The following is a 17,990-nucleotide window of genomic DNA, read 5'->3' as shown; positions in this document are numbered from 1 at the left end:
CACAGATACTATATTGTTACCTGAGGGGGTTCCTCCTCTTCTATGACTATTGTCTTTAACGGAATTCTGGCCATTTCTAGGGTATGGGGTCCATGGGGATAGGGTTTTTCGTTGGTACAGGAATGGGGAGTGGCTCCCCATCTCTGTCCCGGCTTATTGCCATTCCTAGAGAGATAGAATCCTCTAACCAATTCACCATGACCTTTAGGCATTTCTCTTAAACTCATCACCATTTAAAAAAAACCTCCAAAGAGCCCTATCAATGATCATTAATAGAAGTTGTCCAATAAGCATTTAAGTATTTTATATGACCAAACTATGCCTAATGACCACTCTACCTTATTAAATATTTTTACGATAAAATTACCCCCAATTACTATGGGCCTAGAGTGGGTCTATGCTTGGGTTAGGCATAATTTTGTCATGAAAAATATTTAATGGAAATCTTAAATGAAGGTGAATTTTGTACAATCAAACTCGAAAGCTCTCTAAAGGTTTTAAAAAGCGATGCTAAGTTTAAGAGAAATGAGAAAAAGTTATGGTGGGTTTTAGATAATTTCCCAAAAAAGTAATTTTCACCCAAGCAATTATTAGGTGTTAACTTCAGCTCCTCCACTCTTGCCCTATGATACTCTTCAAAATATTCTCCATTTTTTTTTCTTTTCATCAAGTTTTTTAATATAAAACCCCGCAATTTCAAAGATGGATCCAATGTAAAAGCATCGAGCATCCATGGTTGCATCCGTTTCTTTTATTTGTAAGTGCCTATAGGACCTGCTTTTACTTTTTCTTGAAGAAATATTACTTTTCTTCACATTAGAAAAAGGATCTGATACTTGTCTTCTCCTCACTGTACTCTTAAAGAAGCTAAATAAATACGCTCCCCCCCCCCCCTCCCCTCTCGAAGTTTCTCCAATCTCATCTTGCAGAGAAGGTCCACGTCATCTGTTCTAACAGGTACACCTCCTTCCTCATTCTCTCTCTCTGAGATAGATTTTCATTTTTTTTGTTAGTGTAAAATGCATTTGAATGATAAACCAGGTAGAATAGTTTTATAAGTTGTAAATTGTAATGATATTCATTCAATCCCTGGCTGCATTTGTAAACAATGCAAATAAGTGTGAATGCCAATTTGTAGAGTGTAAAATGATTTATATAAATTGTAAAGTTGGGTTAGCTTTGCACTGACAAATTTATCTTCTTACCAAACAAACTTTTAGTTGTACTGGATGCAAAGACAAATTCCAATAAACATATGTTTTTTATTTTTTATCAAAAGCCCACTTGAATGCAAATTTACTTCTTTTATATTGATGTACTTTTATAATTTATTATCAATATAAATATGCATTGGTCTGTCATTTGTCAATACATAAATATAATGTTTCCAAATACAAGCAAAAATGAACCAGAGTACAAATTTATCCTGAACCAGGATTTATACTCCATTTGCATTATTTTCAAACACAGCCTTAGCCTTAATTATTGAGAAGAGTGCAAATACAAATACATACAAAATACAAAGTTTTACACTCTATATATTTGTATTTGTACTTCTTCCAAATTGACTCTTATGAAATTGCACGTGTCATGTTGGACAGGAAGAAGAATATCTCCATCAGTCAAAAGACAATGAAACTTTGTGTGTGTGGCACAATTAAGGCCTTGTTCCTGTCCTGAGAATGTATTTACTAGGGTACTGTCAAATTGTGTGTGGCACAATTGAGCCATTGACCAATTCCCCACTTTGTACAGTGTGAAAAAATGAGGCCTTAGAGCATGTTCCTAATTTATAATCACTTGGTGCTTATAATGCATGTACACAAATTTTCTAACACCTTTAACTGAAGTTGATGTTGTGAGGGGATGTATAACTAATAATTAATGACATCTCCACATCGACAAGTGTATATGCCCCAAAATCACTCATTATTATTGGTTATATAACCCCTAGTATACAGCCATCATGTTCAGATGATCCAGACTAAATCCGTATTTTTTTAAGCATGAAAAGGCAAACTTCATTCATTAAGCAATGCTCAGAGAACAAATCAATAGATCGCAAGCAGCAAGAAAAGCCGAAGAAAAACTATTAGATTTGAACATGACAAAGTAAAAACACTCCAGGAAAACAGACCAAACAAAAGGGGAAGGGGCGAAGGCTTGACAAGCAAAGGGGGACTGTTTGAATGCCAATCTGCTATTAGGAAGTTACACTCTATATAAAATCCAGATTTTCTATACAAACTAATCTGTGTGACAGGCGTCCAAGACTTTGTGTGATGCTCAAATGTTACTCTTTACACAGGTAAAATGGAAAATCTGTCATGCAGTAGTTGTCTAGTATAGAAAAAGAAGAGTTGAAAATCCGGTATCATTCCATTACAGAGATTTTTTTTTTTTAATTTCCTTTTACTTTCAATATATTTTTCCTTTTGGGTTATTATCTAAAAATTTCTCTTCACTTTTCACCATTTCTTTTCAATTTACCCTAATTTTTCCAAACCTGATCCCCTTGTTAGATCGTCTCTCTGCCAAAAACATCAATCCAAATTTTACAAAACTAAACTGATTAAATACATACCCACCGAGGAAGAAGTAGCAATTATTGTCTAGCTTTGATACCCAATAAGTACTAACGTGTCAGGGAAATTCCCGTAAAATTTTTCATGAGACTCAACCTTGAGGAAAACGCTGTGTCTTGATCCGGTGCTAGTGATATTGATGACTAAGAATATTTAACATTATGCTGGTTCGATTGTAAGATGATTGATTGTACTCACAAATTAACAATTACCATCCCGTAAGCTTATGCAGCAGATGGCAATGATGATAATCTTGGTCAAGGCCCAGACTGGGTTAGCACTTAGCACCACTGTTTTCAAAACCAGACAGGACTGGACGGTCGGACCAGAAAATTCGAGAATCGGTTATTTGATCAATTCCATTTTTTTTTAAAACCGTTTTTTTTTTTTTTCTCAAAATCGTTGATTTTGGTCAGCAAACTGTTGAATCGGCTGGTTAATCGTTCGAATGGTTTTGACCATTTTCCAATTTTTTAATTTTTTTTTCAGAATGGGCCAGTTGTTCAGGTCAAACAGTCAGACCATTCGAACCGGTAACCGGACTCCTAACCGATTAGGTCTCCAGTTCAATTTTAAAAACCATGCTTAGCACCTATAATAGTGGGCTAACTTAGGCCTGGGCCCAGTTGCCTCTGCACAGTACAAAGCCGGGATTCCAGCCTTTCAATTCTGGGCCGGCCTATACTTGTATGTTGTCATTAGTGGGGTTGTTCGTGAGATGTATTGCAGAAAAAAATTTGTGAAAATTATTCAGTACTTTTCTTGAACATTATGTTTCTCTCTTATTTTCAATCAAACGGAACACAGACTAAAATCATAAGTATGATATTCAAAAATGGCACTGATCAGAGCTGTCCTTGAAAAATTCTGCTTCTACAGTAGTACAGCTAAGAAAGTTGTTATGATAGAAATATAATTAGGTTTTAAGAGTAAAGAAAGAAATCATGATATAGTAGGGTTTTGAATCTTTTTAAGCAAATTCCCTGTTTACATAAAATTCACTCTAATGTATTTAACAAGTTTACTGTTTCTGGAAAATTAGATTCAAAGTCTAATTTAGAAGCCTTCTAGCCTATAAACATGCCTGCAATGACCAGTATAGTATGTGATCATCTTGATAAGAAATTCAATTTTCCTTGAATCATTTGTTGCAGTTGCACTAGTCATGTTTTCTTTGTTTACTCAAGATTTCTTATGCCTCGGCTATTATTTCCTTGTACATGACAGAAAAGATGTCATCCACATATATAACACCAAGACCAAGCTCAACAGAGGAAGGTAAATGTCCACCCTTTTTCCATTAAATTATACCATTGAATTTTGCTTTGTTTCAGCTTTGAAGGGAATATCCAATTTGATGAGGAATGGATTAAAATTGAAACAAAAAGACCAATCCCATGTATTCCTCTTGTTAGGCAAAATTGAAGCAAAAGAACCCCCATAACATTCTCAATTGGGTTAAAACTAGTTTGAGCACAATCCATGTATTGTTTTGTGGTCAGATGGGCTTTATTAAATTTTATTAATTTTTCTTTTAATTATTAAATTGTAAGATTGAATTTATTTTTATTAATTAATAAAATTTGCATTTTTTTAATGCAATTAATTTTTAATCAAATTTATTCCAAATAATTAATTTTAAAGTTACCCAAGTTATGATTAATTATAATTGTTATAAATTATTAATGAAATTTGTTAATGTAATATGTGTTAAAGTTTTGTTACTTAATTTTGAATTTTTATTAATTAACCTTTAAATTATTAATTATTTAATTACTCAAAAATTAGCCTTCAAACTTTAAATTTATATGGCTATTAAAGTTTCATCCAACCACATGCTTTGGTGATACGAAGAGAACTTTAAACAGCAAAATTAAGATTATTTGGTCATTCTAGATTTTGGGGTTTTGGTTATAATCAAAAAAGATATTGTCCATCATAGAGGTAGGGGTGGCCACGAGCCGAACTGTTTACGAATTTTTCAAGCTCGGATCGGCTTGGTCTAAAGTCTAAACCAAGCTTTGAGCTGAACTAATCAAGTCAAGCTTGAGTTGAATACAGCTCGGCTCATGCGTCTCACGAGCCTAGTTGAGTATATGTACATAAGGTGTCACCTCAGCTCGACTATTGAATTTGACCTTGGCTCAGCACCTTAGTTACTGAGAGAGACCTCGGTTCGGCACCTCAGCAATTGAGGGAGACCTCGGCTTGGCACCTCGATAGTTGAAGGAGACCTTGGCTCGACACCTCGACAACTGAGAGAGACCTTGGCTTGACACCTCATCAACTAAGGGAGACCTCAGCTTGGCACCCCGACAACTGAGGGAGACCTCGACTTCACACCTCAGTTGCTAGGAGTGAGCCCAAATAAAACCGAATTACCGAATCGAAAATTTCAGTTTCGGTTTTTTTGGTTTGGTTTTTTCAGTTTTTGGGTAATTCGATTTTCGATTTTGGTTTTCAGATTTAGAAATTTCGGTTAATCGAAAAAACTGAATTAATTAAAATTTATTATATAATATATAATATAATATGCTATATATTTATATATTATTAATATATTATATATAATGTATTATAATGAAATTAAATTTCATAATATATATATATATATATTATAGGTTATAGTATATAATATTATATATATTAATTAAATTCAGTTTTTAATCGAAATAATCGAAAACCAAACCAAAAATTTTGATTTGGTTATTTCGGTTTTATTGTAATTCGGTTTTCGTTTCGGTTTTCAAATTTTTAATTTGACTTTAAAAATTTTGATTTATTCGATTCGATTTTTAACTGAATACTCACTCCTATCGACTGCTAGAGAGACCTGCAATCAAAGATAATAGAACTTGAGCCAAATTAAATTCAAACTTCCGAGCTTTTAACTTGAAAGAAGCTCGAACTCAAATCTCTAATTCAAATCAAGCTTGAACCTAATAATTTATGAGTAAGCCGAACCCGAATAGCTTGATATTCAACTCACCTCGCCTCGAATCCACCCCTATTTACAGGACCAAAGGGAAAAATACCACTCCAATTAATGCTTAACCGGCCTCATTATGTCGATGAGTCTCTTGACAGCTGAAAAGTCAATGAGCAATTATACAAAGAGAGATTTATTTATAATTATTAGGGCTGTCAATGGATCTGGTCAGACCCGATAAGCCCGATGAATCCGGACCAATTGGACGGATTCTGGTTTCAGAACTTGTCCCGATGAATCGGTTCTGGATCTTAAAAAAATCTCAATTACTATAGGGTCGGAACCGGGTCCACCTTGATCCGAACTGATTTTGGACCCAACCCCCCCCCCGGCCATCTCACCGTCCATCTGTCCGCCCGTCCAGGTTGTATTAGGTTTTTTGTTGTTTTTTAACAGGGTTTTAGCTTTTAATTACATAGCATTATCGAGTCCATCGGATCGGATCCGATTGTCTCAAGAACCGATCGATTCAATTCTAAGTCCAAAATCACAGACCCTATAGGGTCTGGATCGGTTCCGAGTCTGTGGGAATGTTATTGGTTCCAGGAACCCAGAACCTATCCGTTGACAGCCCTAATAATAATTATCTACGATGAAGATCAGATTTCCAATTATTTCGTGTCTGCTGTATATAAACCATGCTAGCTAGAGATATGGTTGAGCACTGACCTTATGTCCCAAAATAAGTTGAAAGTTTAATTGGTTTGGTTGGATCAAAACAGTGACAGATAATCTCCGGGAGGACTATGTAAAGTATCTGCCCCTATACAAGGCTGTGGATGGTGGTGAGTGGGAGAGTGCGGAAAGATTCCTTGCTGTCCATCCGGATGCAGTGAGAGCCAAGATCACATCTTTAGGGCAGACTGCTCTGCATGTTGCGACTTTGAACGGCAATGTTGTAATGGTTGAGAAGCTGGTACAGTTGATGTCTAAAAATGATTTGCAAGTAACGGACAACCATGGTATCACAGCTCTTTCCATTGCTGCCGTTGGTGGAATCACAAGGATTGCTGAGGCCATGGTGAATGGAAATAGAGGTTTGGTATGTATACGGAATTCGTATGGTTATATCCCAGTTGTTGTGGCTGCTATCAGAGGCAGAAAGGATATGGTGCGCTTCCTTTACTCAGTCACACCACTGGTTGAATTTAATCCTGAGATAAGTAACAATAATGGAGTCACACTTCTTATTGAAACAATTTCTGCTGAGATCTACGGTGAGAACGTGGACATGTAATTAAGCTTATATATATAATATATATTTTAAGTAGCAGAAGCAATTCATTACAATATGTTGTTGATATCCTTATTGTTGTTTGTTTTCTTCCAAAGATGTTGCTCTGAATCTACTCCAGCGCTTTCCAAGGCTAGCTATTACTAAAGATAAATTTGGTGAGACAGCACTCAGTACACTGGCTCGTAGGCCTTCAGCATTTCCAAGTGGAAGTCAGCATAGTATTTGGGCACAATGGATCTATTCAAGTGGGTGCCTCCATTTCTTTTTTTTATTTGGTCACACACACATACACATATATATATAGAGAGAGAGAGAGGATGATACAGACTTTTGGCATGTCCAATGTTTTTGGTGACACCTGATATTATCAAGTGGTGGTTCACGATTCTTGAAATATATATGGTACATGTGACAAGTTATGTTGGCCCAAAGACCCAAGGTTCAAAGTACCGATATGATAATCATTGTATGATGTGCATGTGTTTTTGAGTCCCAATATTATTGATTATAATGTTTCTCTTCATATAACCTGTTCATAGATATTTTAACTTTAGATTTACTGTTACTAATATGTTTATGTGATTTTATGCATTTCCCTACATGTATCTGAGCATTTTTATATCTTTCATCATTATTCATGCATTTCTAAAATGTATTCATATCAAATAGTATAAACACTTTCAACATTTTATGTTAAGTGAAAAGTGTAATAGTTTATGTTGTAGTTTTCTGGTTGTTACGTCGAATAGCATGGAGTGCCCTTAAACCATTAGGTATGCGAAAAAATCACTCACTTGGATCATCTGATCTTTGGATAAATCATAATCTTTTATTTTTCTAACTATCTTATTGACTATCCAGGAATTCAGCAAGTGTACCAAAAGAAGCTGGTACGTATTCAAGTGATTGAAATACTAAAAGTTATTTGTTCTGAAATTGAAAAATTGGATGAAGCGCATCTTCAAGAGGCAGGAGTGTACTTTGCAATGCATAGAGCTGCCAAATTTGGGATTGTTGAGATTGTTGATGGAATCATCGACTCCATTCCCAATACACTATATGCCTTAGATGAAAATGGTCAAAGCATAATTACAGTTGCAATTGTACATCGACAACATAAAGTCTTCAACCTCATATATGGGATGGGTACAAAAGAGAGCTACATCATGCCATTTGATAAACAGCAAAACACTATGTTACATTTAGCTGCAATGTTATCACCTTACTCACAGCTTAGTAGAGTCTCTGGGGCAGCTTTGCAGATGCAACGGGAGCTTCAATGGTTTAAGGTAAGCTCTTTTTTATTAACTCCGGATGATGAACAATTTGGGTTCAGATCTATTGGGGACAAAACCATGCATGACCCCAATGTACATGATTATGTCTCCAACAGTTCCAAACAATTTCATTTGTCTTTGCATGACACTAATTAGTATATTATCAAACAATTTCATGTTATCTTAGCCAAGTTCACGTATACGCCTCACATAGTGCACCCCACAGGCGCCTGGTCCAGAGCACATCTGAACCGTGTACTGGGAACATCTCCCAAGGACAAGTATGGAAAATGTTTCCAATGCACTCTAAGGTATGCATGAATGTATGGCACCTATGGGGCACTGATGTAATCTCGTTTTAGCCATGGGCTAGAAAAACAAGGAAATCAGAGCCTTCAATATATTGTTGTGGCCCTACCTTGAATTAGATGAAGTAATGCCATGGTGATGTTGCAGCTGAACATCAGAGGCAAAGGGCTAAAACCATGTCCTAGAAAAAGTGAACTCATCAACTCGTGGTATCTATCTCTAAAACTCTCTAAACTGTCAAATAATAGGAGGTAGAGAAGTTTGTACCACCCAAGTACAAAGAATTCCAAAATTCAAATGGCCAAACACCTCAAACATTGTTTACAGAGGCACACAGGAACTTGGTCAAGGATGGGGAGAAGTGGATGAAGGACACAGCAACATCATGTATGGTTGTGGCAACTCTGATTGCAACAATTATGTTTACAGCAGCGTTCACTATGCCAGGGGGAAATAATAGTGATACAGGCATTCCTATTTTTCTACACACCAAAGCTTTCATGATTTTTATTATCTCGGATGCATTTTCGCTCTTTTCTTCTACCACCTCGGTGTTGATGTTTCTAGGAATCCTCACATCACGATATGCAGAAGAAGATTTCCTAGTATCATTGCCCAAGAGATTGATAATCGGTCTTGCCACTCTATTCTTCTCAGTAGCAACTATGATGATAGCTTTTGGTGCAACACTTTTCATTGTTCTTCATCATCGAGCTAAATGGACAGCCATTCCTGTAACTTTGCTTGGTAGTGTCCCAGTTGCCTTGTTTGTATTATTGCAGTTTCCCCTTCTTGTTGACATGATAGTCTCCACATACGGATCTGGCATCTTCGGTCTAGGAAAGTGATAGGTTAAGGCTGTGTAGGTACATGTTTGAGAGAGAGAGAGAAGAGATTGAATATCTACTATAAAGTGTGTTTTATTTTTTTCTGATATATTAATTAATAACATTCGTTGTTTTAGATTTGTGAATTTGTAACTTGGGGTGTCGAGAATTGGATTGATCTATTATTCCAATACTGAACTAGGATCTGATCAGAATGATTTTGAGAGAGAGAGAGATAGAAAGAAAGAGACGGATAAATTATACGAATCTCCTGAATTACTGACGTTTCAACAAATAAAACAGTTTTTTACGTTTTCATGATAAACAAATGATTATATGTAATAGTCATAGGTTTCTTTTGCTTCTGGAGTCTCCAAGTAGTGAATGAGAAAGTACAAGGAATTATGGCTTTTTAATTTGAGGATGGCTTATTGGTATATATGCTTACTGGTTTGCTCAAGCATTGATGTGGAATCAATTTCTGAGGAAATGGGGTGGGGGTGGGGGTGGGGGTGGGGGATTATTATAATTAGTGTGTGTGTGTTCACATTAAAGGGGTGAACCTAAAGTTTGACGATATGAGGCTTTATAATTTGCAAAGCCCTTGTGTAATTAAAGTCGTCTATATAAAAATATAATCACTATCCACATATTATGTTGCAAATGGTTTACGGGGCCATTTTGGAGTATTTAATTAACTTCATATACAACTACTTTAATTAATTCAACTGCTTTGAAGAAGCTTGTCCACTTTGGCTGTTTGGGAAAAGCATCCTTATTGGCTAGTTGCTTGAGAGGTTCATTCGCATGATACTTTACTTCACTTAGACCGCCTTTGTCAAGTCTTTACACGCCAGCTGGTAACTTTTTAAGAAGCCAGGAAGCTTGGTTTTGCGTCTTTCTCCGTTTGGTTGGAGAATGATCTTCTGGCCAGAAGACGTGGGCCCAAAAAGATGCAAAAAGCCCAATTTCTGTCTAATTTCGAGAAGCTTGAAATGACCGCTCTTAGATACGTTAAGAGCTTGCTAATACGTGTGTCATTGATGACACGCTGACCAAAATGAACAATGCCATTTCGATGGTTTCCCATTTTCTCAAACATTTGGGGCCTCAAAACTGATGTCACTCCTCTTCTTCTTCGTCTGGTCAGCCATGTCGCTTCTCTTTCTCCTTCATCTCTGTGTCTTCTTTCTATTTTTTTCTTGTTTTATTATCATTTTCAATTTGCAAAGGAACCAATTAATCCTACACTGTATGTGCCTAGGGTCTCACCCTGGCAGCTAAGACAGGCCACTCCAATCGACTTGGTGGTACCACAGTGTCAGCCTTGTCAGGATAGGTCTCCCTAGACCGACCCACTAGCTGTGAACATTCTAAACTAATACGAGTCTCATTAAGTGTCAAGTTTAAGGGTATTACACAAAAACATACCAAGGGAACATGAATCAAATATGCACTTTTATTCATTTACAATAAACTCATAAAGTACATCATTCTGATTGAAGCTAAGGGCATACAAAACTGTCTAACAGATATATCAACGAACTGGAGGCTCTTGGATCCGGGCTGGACCTTGCGACCCAGATAGATGCTATCCTTAATTCTTTGCCTCCTTCCTTCAATCTGTTCATCATGAACTATAACATGAACAAGCTAAATGTCAGCTTGCAAGAGCTCAACAACATGTTGCAAAGAGCTGAATAACTGATTAGAAAGGATGAGCCTGTAGCTATGCTTGTTGAAGCTAGCAAGACAGACAAGAGAAAGAAGAAGGCAAAGAAGCCTCAGAAGAAAGCCACTAAGGGTAAGAAGCAAAAGAAAGACAAAGTATCGGATGCCTGTCACTTCTACAAGAAGACCGGCCACTGGAAAAGGAACCGTCCTGCCTACCTGGAATCCAAGAAAGGTAATTTCAAAACTTATGTTATAGAAACCAATTTATTGGTAGTTTATGCATCCTGGTGTATTGACTCCGGGGCTTCAACTCATGCGTGTAACTCACTACAGGGGTTCAAGGTAAGCAGAAGGCTGAGTGAAGGAAAAGTCACACTCTACTTGGGGATTACTGCAACTGTTGCAGCCGCGACCATAGGAACCGTGGAGTTACTTTTTAGAGAAGGTACAATTATACTGAAATATTGTCTTTATGTACAAAATTTAAGGAGAAATTTAATTTCTGTCTCAAAACTATGTACAGATGGTTATTCTGTCTTCTTTAGTAATACGATTACTATTAAAAGAAATAACAGATTCATAACTTTATGAAGGACCAGGTCGCCAACGCGGAGGTTCCGCTTCTTGACCCTAGCATTATAGTACCGAGTTACTCTCTGCTGATAGGCTGCGGTCCTGATGTATGCGAGGTCCCTTACTTCTTCGAGTAGATCGAGGTTGGTGCAGAGCTCATCTTCATTCATCTGATCATTGTATGTTTCTAGTTGCAGCGTAGGTACTTCGATCTCTACGGGGATAATTGCTTCAGTTCCGTAGGTGAGATTGAAGGGTGCTTCTCCCATGGCGGTCATCTGCCCACAACCCTTTATCTCGGTACTTCGAGTAGACAGTTTTGTATGCCCTTAGCTTCAATCAGAATGATATACTTTATGAGTTTATTGTAAATGAATAAAGATACATATTTGATTCATGTTCCCTTGGTATGTTTCTGTGTAATACCCTTAAACTGGACACTTAATGAGACTCGTGTTAGTTTAGAATGTTCACAGCCAGTGGGTCGGTCTGGGGAGACCTATCCTGACAAGGCTGACACTATGGTGCCACCAAGTCGGTTGGGGTGGCCTGTCTCAGCTGCCAGGGTGAGACCCTAGGCACATACAGTGTAGGATTAATTGAATCTTTGAACTGGACCAGATTTCCAGTATTGCCTTGGACCTTGGAGATTGATGGGTAAAACTGGAAAGTTACACCCGACCCCTAGACTCGATTATGATACTACACTAGGTGTCGGATTGGGCTGTCTTTGATGTACCAATCAATGAGATCCTTAGCGGGGGTCAAAACCTGGGCATGTTGGGACAGTCCGAGAATTCATCTGAGTGGGTGATCATAGTGACAGGATCAGCCCCTTTGTCGGACAAAGGTAATGATCGGGGATGCACTCTCACTGATGGAAACCAAGACTGCCGGCAACCGATTTCAACCGTTGAGATTTGTTTTGCAAAATATATTTTATATAAGATATAAAAGTATATATGTATGGTTTCTAAATTGTTTGCAAGAAGGTTTTAATTCCCGGGATCCATATAAGTGGAGAGTGCAACACTGTTCCTTGCAACCGAGGGAGAGGTCCTCTCTTGTCGGGCAGTGTATGATCATTATGGGTTGAGAGGTTAAGTGTAAGACCATTGAGGTTAATACCTGATGGGCTAATCTTGCATCTGCCCACAGTCCCTGGGTGTTACAAGGTGGCTTGGCCCAGGGACCTCTTAGGGTAAGTGTTGGGCCCGTAGAGCCCATTTGATGGGTTTCAGGGGGTGCACTGTCTTTAACAGTGTATTCGGCCAGGCCTTGTAACAAAGGCTGGGCCGAACCCATGTGGCTGATGTGTAGATCAATGCTTGGGTCCCATGCCATACAAGGAAGGCCAACTGGATAGCAGTTAAGAGGGTTAAGTGAGCACATAAGCTTAATGGGCCTAAAGCCCATTTCGAACTGGGCTGCTTATTTAGTTAATAAAGGGGCGAAATCTGAAGTGGATCAGCTAATAGGATTGGGCTTAGACCCTATCCACTTAGAGAGTCCAAGATCTAAATAAGATTTAGATCTGGAAACCTCCTAATCAGATTAGGAGATGGCTGATCTGATCTCCAGATAAGATAAGGATTATCCCTTATCACTTAAAGGGACTTCTAAACCAAATATGATTTGGATTAGCAACTCCTAATCTGATTAGGAGCTGATCCCTTTAAGACTATAAAAGAAGAAGGGGGTGGCAGCCTTTAGAGACACAATACACACAGATCATCAGGTTTCTTTGGTGCTGAAATCTAGAAGAGAGAATTCTGCTCCCTGCAAATACTCTCTTGCCGCCTCCCTGTTCTTGCCGCCCTGCTTTCCAGTTCGATCTCCACTTGTGGGAGAAGTCAAGATTGGATCTTGACATCAGTCCTTTGAGAAAGGATTGAAAGGAAGCTGTGCTCACGTGCCATCTTGCTGATTCTTGCGAAGGACAGAGTTCTTGGAGAAGAACACTGCTGATTCTGCTCCACCTGCACTGCGCCATCTTCAGTGGGAGCAGTCTTTGGATCCTTCCTTGGGCGTGAACACCTTCGTTGGGAGATATTACTTCTCCGTATCAAGTATAATCCTTCCCACTTCTATTTAGTTCAGATCTGGTTCAGTTTATGGTTCAGAATTGATCCTTGAAAATATGATTTTTTAAATGGGGAATACGATTCCCAGTTGAAGGGAGAGAAAAATTTTTGAAATTCGCCCCTTATTCCGCAATCTTTTGGGCGTCCATAGGATGGATCTCTCATCCCTTCATAAATGGTGAAGATTAGAAGTTAGGTGGCTCTTGAGGTTAGAATGCTAAAAAGAGAGTGCTCTGGAATGGATGGTGGAGATTAGAAGGGATGGAAGGTGAGGATTTAGTAGTTAGGGTTGGCTAGAGTTTGTTAAGAGTGAAAAGACTGGGTTAAAAGGTGCCCTAGGGTTTGTTAAGGCGTAGGGAGCATGCTAATACAGTAGGAGGGGCGCCAAACTGGGTTTATTAGGTAGGAGGCGCTATCCAGCTTTCAGTTTTTCACAAAAACACCCCCTTTCTCAGTTGAACTTCACACCAGCTTCCCAAAATCTACATTTCAGCTATGAAAACTTCTCAGTTTTTCCTAGAATTTGCACAGAGACCCTTAGAGGCCATAACATTGCATTTAACTGGGAAAAGGGCATATCTTGACTATTCTAAGGCCGAAAATACCCTTGAATTGATGCCCTTAAGGCATCAAAATGCAGGGTTATCAGTTATCACATTGGAAGGCCATCTTTTTCAAAGCTATCTAGTTTTCGCAGTTTTACCCTGATTCTGTAAGGTTTTCACCAAGGAGGGGCTGCCTTTTCAAAATATCCAGTTCTTTTACAGTTCTACCCTGACTCCGCAAGGTTTTTACCTAGGAGGAGTCGTTTTTCAAAATATCCAGTTTTCATAGTTTTACATTGACTCCGCAAGGTTTTCACCTAGGAGGGCCATTTTTCAAAATATCCATATTTTTATAGTTCTACCCTGACTCTGCAAGGTTTTCACCTAGGAGGGGCCATTTTTCAAAATATCCAATTTTCGCAGTTTTACCCTGACTCCGCAAGGTTTTCACCTAGGAGAGGCCATGTTATAAAAAACATCCAGTTTTCACAGTTTTATCCTGAATCTGCAAGGTTTTCACCTAGGAGGCTAGGGGTCGTTTTTCAAAATAGTTTTCATAGTTTTACCCTGACTCTGCAAGGTTTTCACCTAGGAGGAACTATTTTTCAAAATATCCAGTTTTCACAGTTTTATCCCGACTCCACAATGTTTTCACCTAGGAGGGGTTGTTTTTCCAAATATCCAATTTTCCCAGTTTTACCCTAACTGCAAGGTTTTCACCTAGGTAGGGTCGTTTTCCCAAATACCGAGTTTTCATAGTTTTACCCTGACTCTGCAAGGTTTCACATAAAAGGGACATTTTTTTCAAAATATCCAGTTTTCATAGTTTTACCCCAACTCTGTAAGGTTTTTACCTAGGAGGGGCCGTTGTTGATATAGTATCTAGTTTTCACTTACTCTACAGGGTAAACATGATAAGCTGCTTTCATCACTGTTTTCTATTTGTTTTCTTTCATTTACGACAAATGTACTGATTCCGAAGATTCTTGATACCTAGGAGGGGTCACTTTGCCAACAATAAAATGGCCTCAACATAATGAAATGATGTTGCACGGGAACTCCTCTTCTTCTTCGCCTTCCCTCACCGTAATCCTCCCTCATGGTCTCGCCCCTCTTTCAAGCTTGTCCTTTGCAAAAGTCTCTGTGTGGTTTTTTGGTCTTTGTTGTTTTGTAGTTTCCTACCTTACAACAAAGAGGGACAGCTCTTAGCCCTCGATTTTTGCTCTATATGCCGCCTGAACCTCCAATTTACCTAAACACTCATTCAACCTCTTTGAAACACCCAAAAATCCCGAATTTCACCCCAAGAGCTCACAGATTCACCGTTGAACCTGCCCGATACCTATACAATGGCTCCAATCAACCCCCACTTATACCTTAACCATTAGATCAGACACAACCATCAAACACCTACCCATGAAATTTCATCCCTAGATTCCCCTATTACCGACTCATCAAACAAAGATTTCATTTCGACCTTTCTCGTTAGCCTAAACACTCGAAACCCAGATTCCCTTGATCTTGACACATCAGAACTGATCAAACCACACCATTAAACTCTGGATACATCAAAACACTTTTAACCCCAAATTCCCCCATTTGCCCTTTCATCAAACCAAGATCTTATTCCGAAACATCCCGTTGACTCAAATTCCTATGACCTTGACCCTCCAAAGCCAGATCAAACCTCATCACCAGATCCTAAACACCCCAATACCCATATGTGAAATCTTAGCCCAAAATACCCTCGTTTGCCCTTCCGTCACACAAAGATTCCGTTTCAAGGCTCTAGATTGACCAAATTCCAAGTCCTTCCGATCCAGGCCCATTTGACTCAATCTGACCTTACCAATCACCTCAGACTTTCCAAAAACCCTACCTTGTGAAGTTTGACCCAAAATTGCTTTTGTTTGCCCCTTGATCAAACATAGATTCTGTTTTGAGACTCTAGATTAACCGAATCGATTCCTTTCCCGACCTTCCTAATCCGGGCCTAGTTGGGCCAATCCAATCCTTCCAATCAACTCAGAATATCCTAAAACTCCATCCTGTAAATTTTTAGCCAAACATACACTCATTTACCCTTTCATCTAAAAGGATTCCGTCTCCGTCAATTTTGCTAGTCCACACTTGCAAACCCCCTCCGTAGTGAGACCCATTTCAACCCTCCAGTTTTTGCCCAAAATCTCAGCCCTCTATCCATAACCTCAGTTTGACCATACTTTTCTAAAATTACAAAAATGCCCCTCGGATTCCCCAATATTACGAAAATGTCCCTGCCTCCCATATTAATTCATTAATCCAACGTAAGCTTTCTTTCGCCCTAATGGAAAGAATTCAAAGCCAACCCACTCTTCTCTTGTCTCCTCTGTTCGAACGAAACCAGCAAGCGATGAGCGGCGACGATCTCCCCTCAAACCTCTGGCCTCTCCTCTTCTCTCCGATCTCTCTCCTTCCTTCTTCTTCTTCTTCCCCGATCTGATCCATTCTGTAGATTTTTTATTTTATTGTCTTGTGATTTTATCTTTTGGTGTTACATTCCATAGAGCCATCCTCTGTAAATCTTTATTTTACCTACGTTGATGCTGATAATGAGATCCCTGTAATCATTCCTTTAGAACCGTTTTTTTTCTCTCTCTTTGTGATCTATCTTTAAATCCTGTTTTGAATGAAGACGTTAGCGATGCTTTAACTCTGATGTTGTTTAGTGCCAGATTGCCTACTATGTTATGTTGTCGATCTTTGAACACCAACAATTGAGTTTGGAAGGCATTAAAAGGTTCAGTCTCTCCGTGGCTGAGGTAAGAAGCTCAAGATATGTAGGTTATTCAGAAACTCACGTGATGGAGGGTGATTTGACCCGACCTCCTGACTAGGCAACACTTGGACATGACTGAACGTAAGTGACAGCTCAGCATGATAGCCTAGCTACAATTCGGCGTAACAAGCTCGCTAAAACCCAGCTTAACAGCTCGCTACAAGGCAGCTGCTCGCTACGAGGCAGCTCGTTACCAGGCAGCTCGCTACCAAGCAGCTCGTTATTGAGCAATCCGAGGGTTTTGGGAAGCTTCTTATCTGACAAGACCATGCCCGTCAGACTACTCCCACATCCCTTGTCTGACGGCGCCGCACCTCCCAATCCAAAGGACTGCGCTCACGTCTCTCGTCAAGCGGCGTCGTGCCTACCAACTCCAAAAATATGTCTCTCGACTGATAGGGTCGTACCCTGTGATGGTTACCTGCGCCCACCTGCTCAACTCTGGCAAATAATGGCTGCAGCAAAGAATCAGAGGCGGTTACACCCGATTTGATAGAGCATTAATAAATAAGGGCTCCAACCCCCAAGGAAAAAGGTAATCGAAAATTGCGCATCTTCACTCCTAGCCTTTATTTCTTCACAACTCTCTCAGTTCTCTGCCAGTTCTAACTTAAGCATCGGAGTATTCCTGCCGGGCGAGCTCCCCGGGAATCCTTCACCTTCTTCTTTGCAGATACCTCGTCCACCGCCAGCTAGGAGCATAGCCCCTGCCAACTAGGAGCGATCAAATCGCGCACCATCATTTGGCGTCGTCTGTGGGAATCGCATCGAAAAGCCTTCTTCCACCAAGTTTTGTAACCTCAGTATCCATGGCTTCCTCCAGCAACACCGAACGCAACTCAGGCACGAATACTTCCCCTAAACCTCAGCTCCCTACAGTGTGCGTTGGACAGTTCACCCTTCCTCTCTCTACGGATGGGGTCCCGATGCTGAATGTGCCTCAGATCGCGGCACCGGTGAGCGCACCGCTCCCCTCCGCTGTAGGCACCACTTTCACTGAGCCTTCTCTTCCCCCACTAGCTGGATCAAACTAGCTCGAAGATCTGATGCATTGCATGTGAGCCATACAAGC

General features: G+C 39.3%; 1 protein-coding gene across 1 annotated transcript; it reads left to right on the top strand.

Moving 5' to 3' along the window:
• Positions 1 to 909: 909 nt before the first annotated feature.
• LOC104587959 (uncharacterized) lies at positions 910 to 9,377 on the top strand. The gene is made up of 7 exons (XM_019196077.2): positions 910 to 957; positions 3,813 to 3,863; positions 6,297 to 6,791; positions 6,907 to 7,056; positions 7,537 to 7,584; positions 7,673 to 8,100; positions 8,646 to 9,377. The coding sequence occupies exons 2-7, from the start codon at positions 3,818 to 3,820 to the stop codon at positions 9,243 to 9,245; spliced, it is 1,767 nt and encodes a 588-aa protein (XP_019051622.2). The 5' UTR covers positions 910 to 957; positions 3,813 to 3,817; the 3' UTR covers positions 9,246 to 9,377.
• Positions 9,378 to 17,990: the final 8,613 nt, after the last annotated feature.

The sequence above is a fragment of the Nelumbo nucifera genome, chromosome 1, assembly GCF_055504915.1.
Source record: "Nelumbo nucifera cultivar China Antique chromosome 1, China Antique-T2T, whole genome shotgun sequence".
Taxonomy (NCBI): domain Eukaryota; kingdom Viridiplantae; phylum Streptophyta; class Magnoliopsida; order Proteales; family Nelumbonaceae; genus Nelumbo; species Nelumbo nucifera.
The sequence above is the reverse complement of the archived record's forward strand: the minus strand, read 5'-3'. Positions and strand labels throughout refer to the sequence as shown.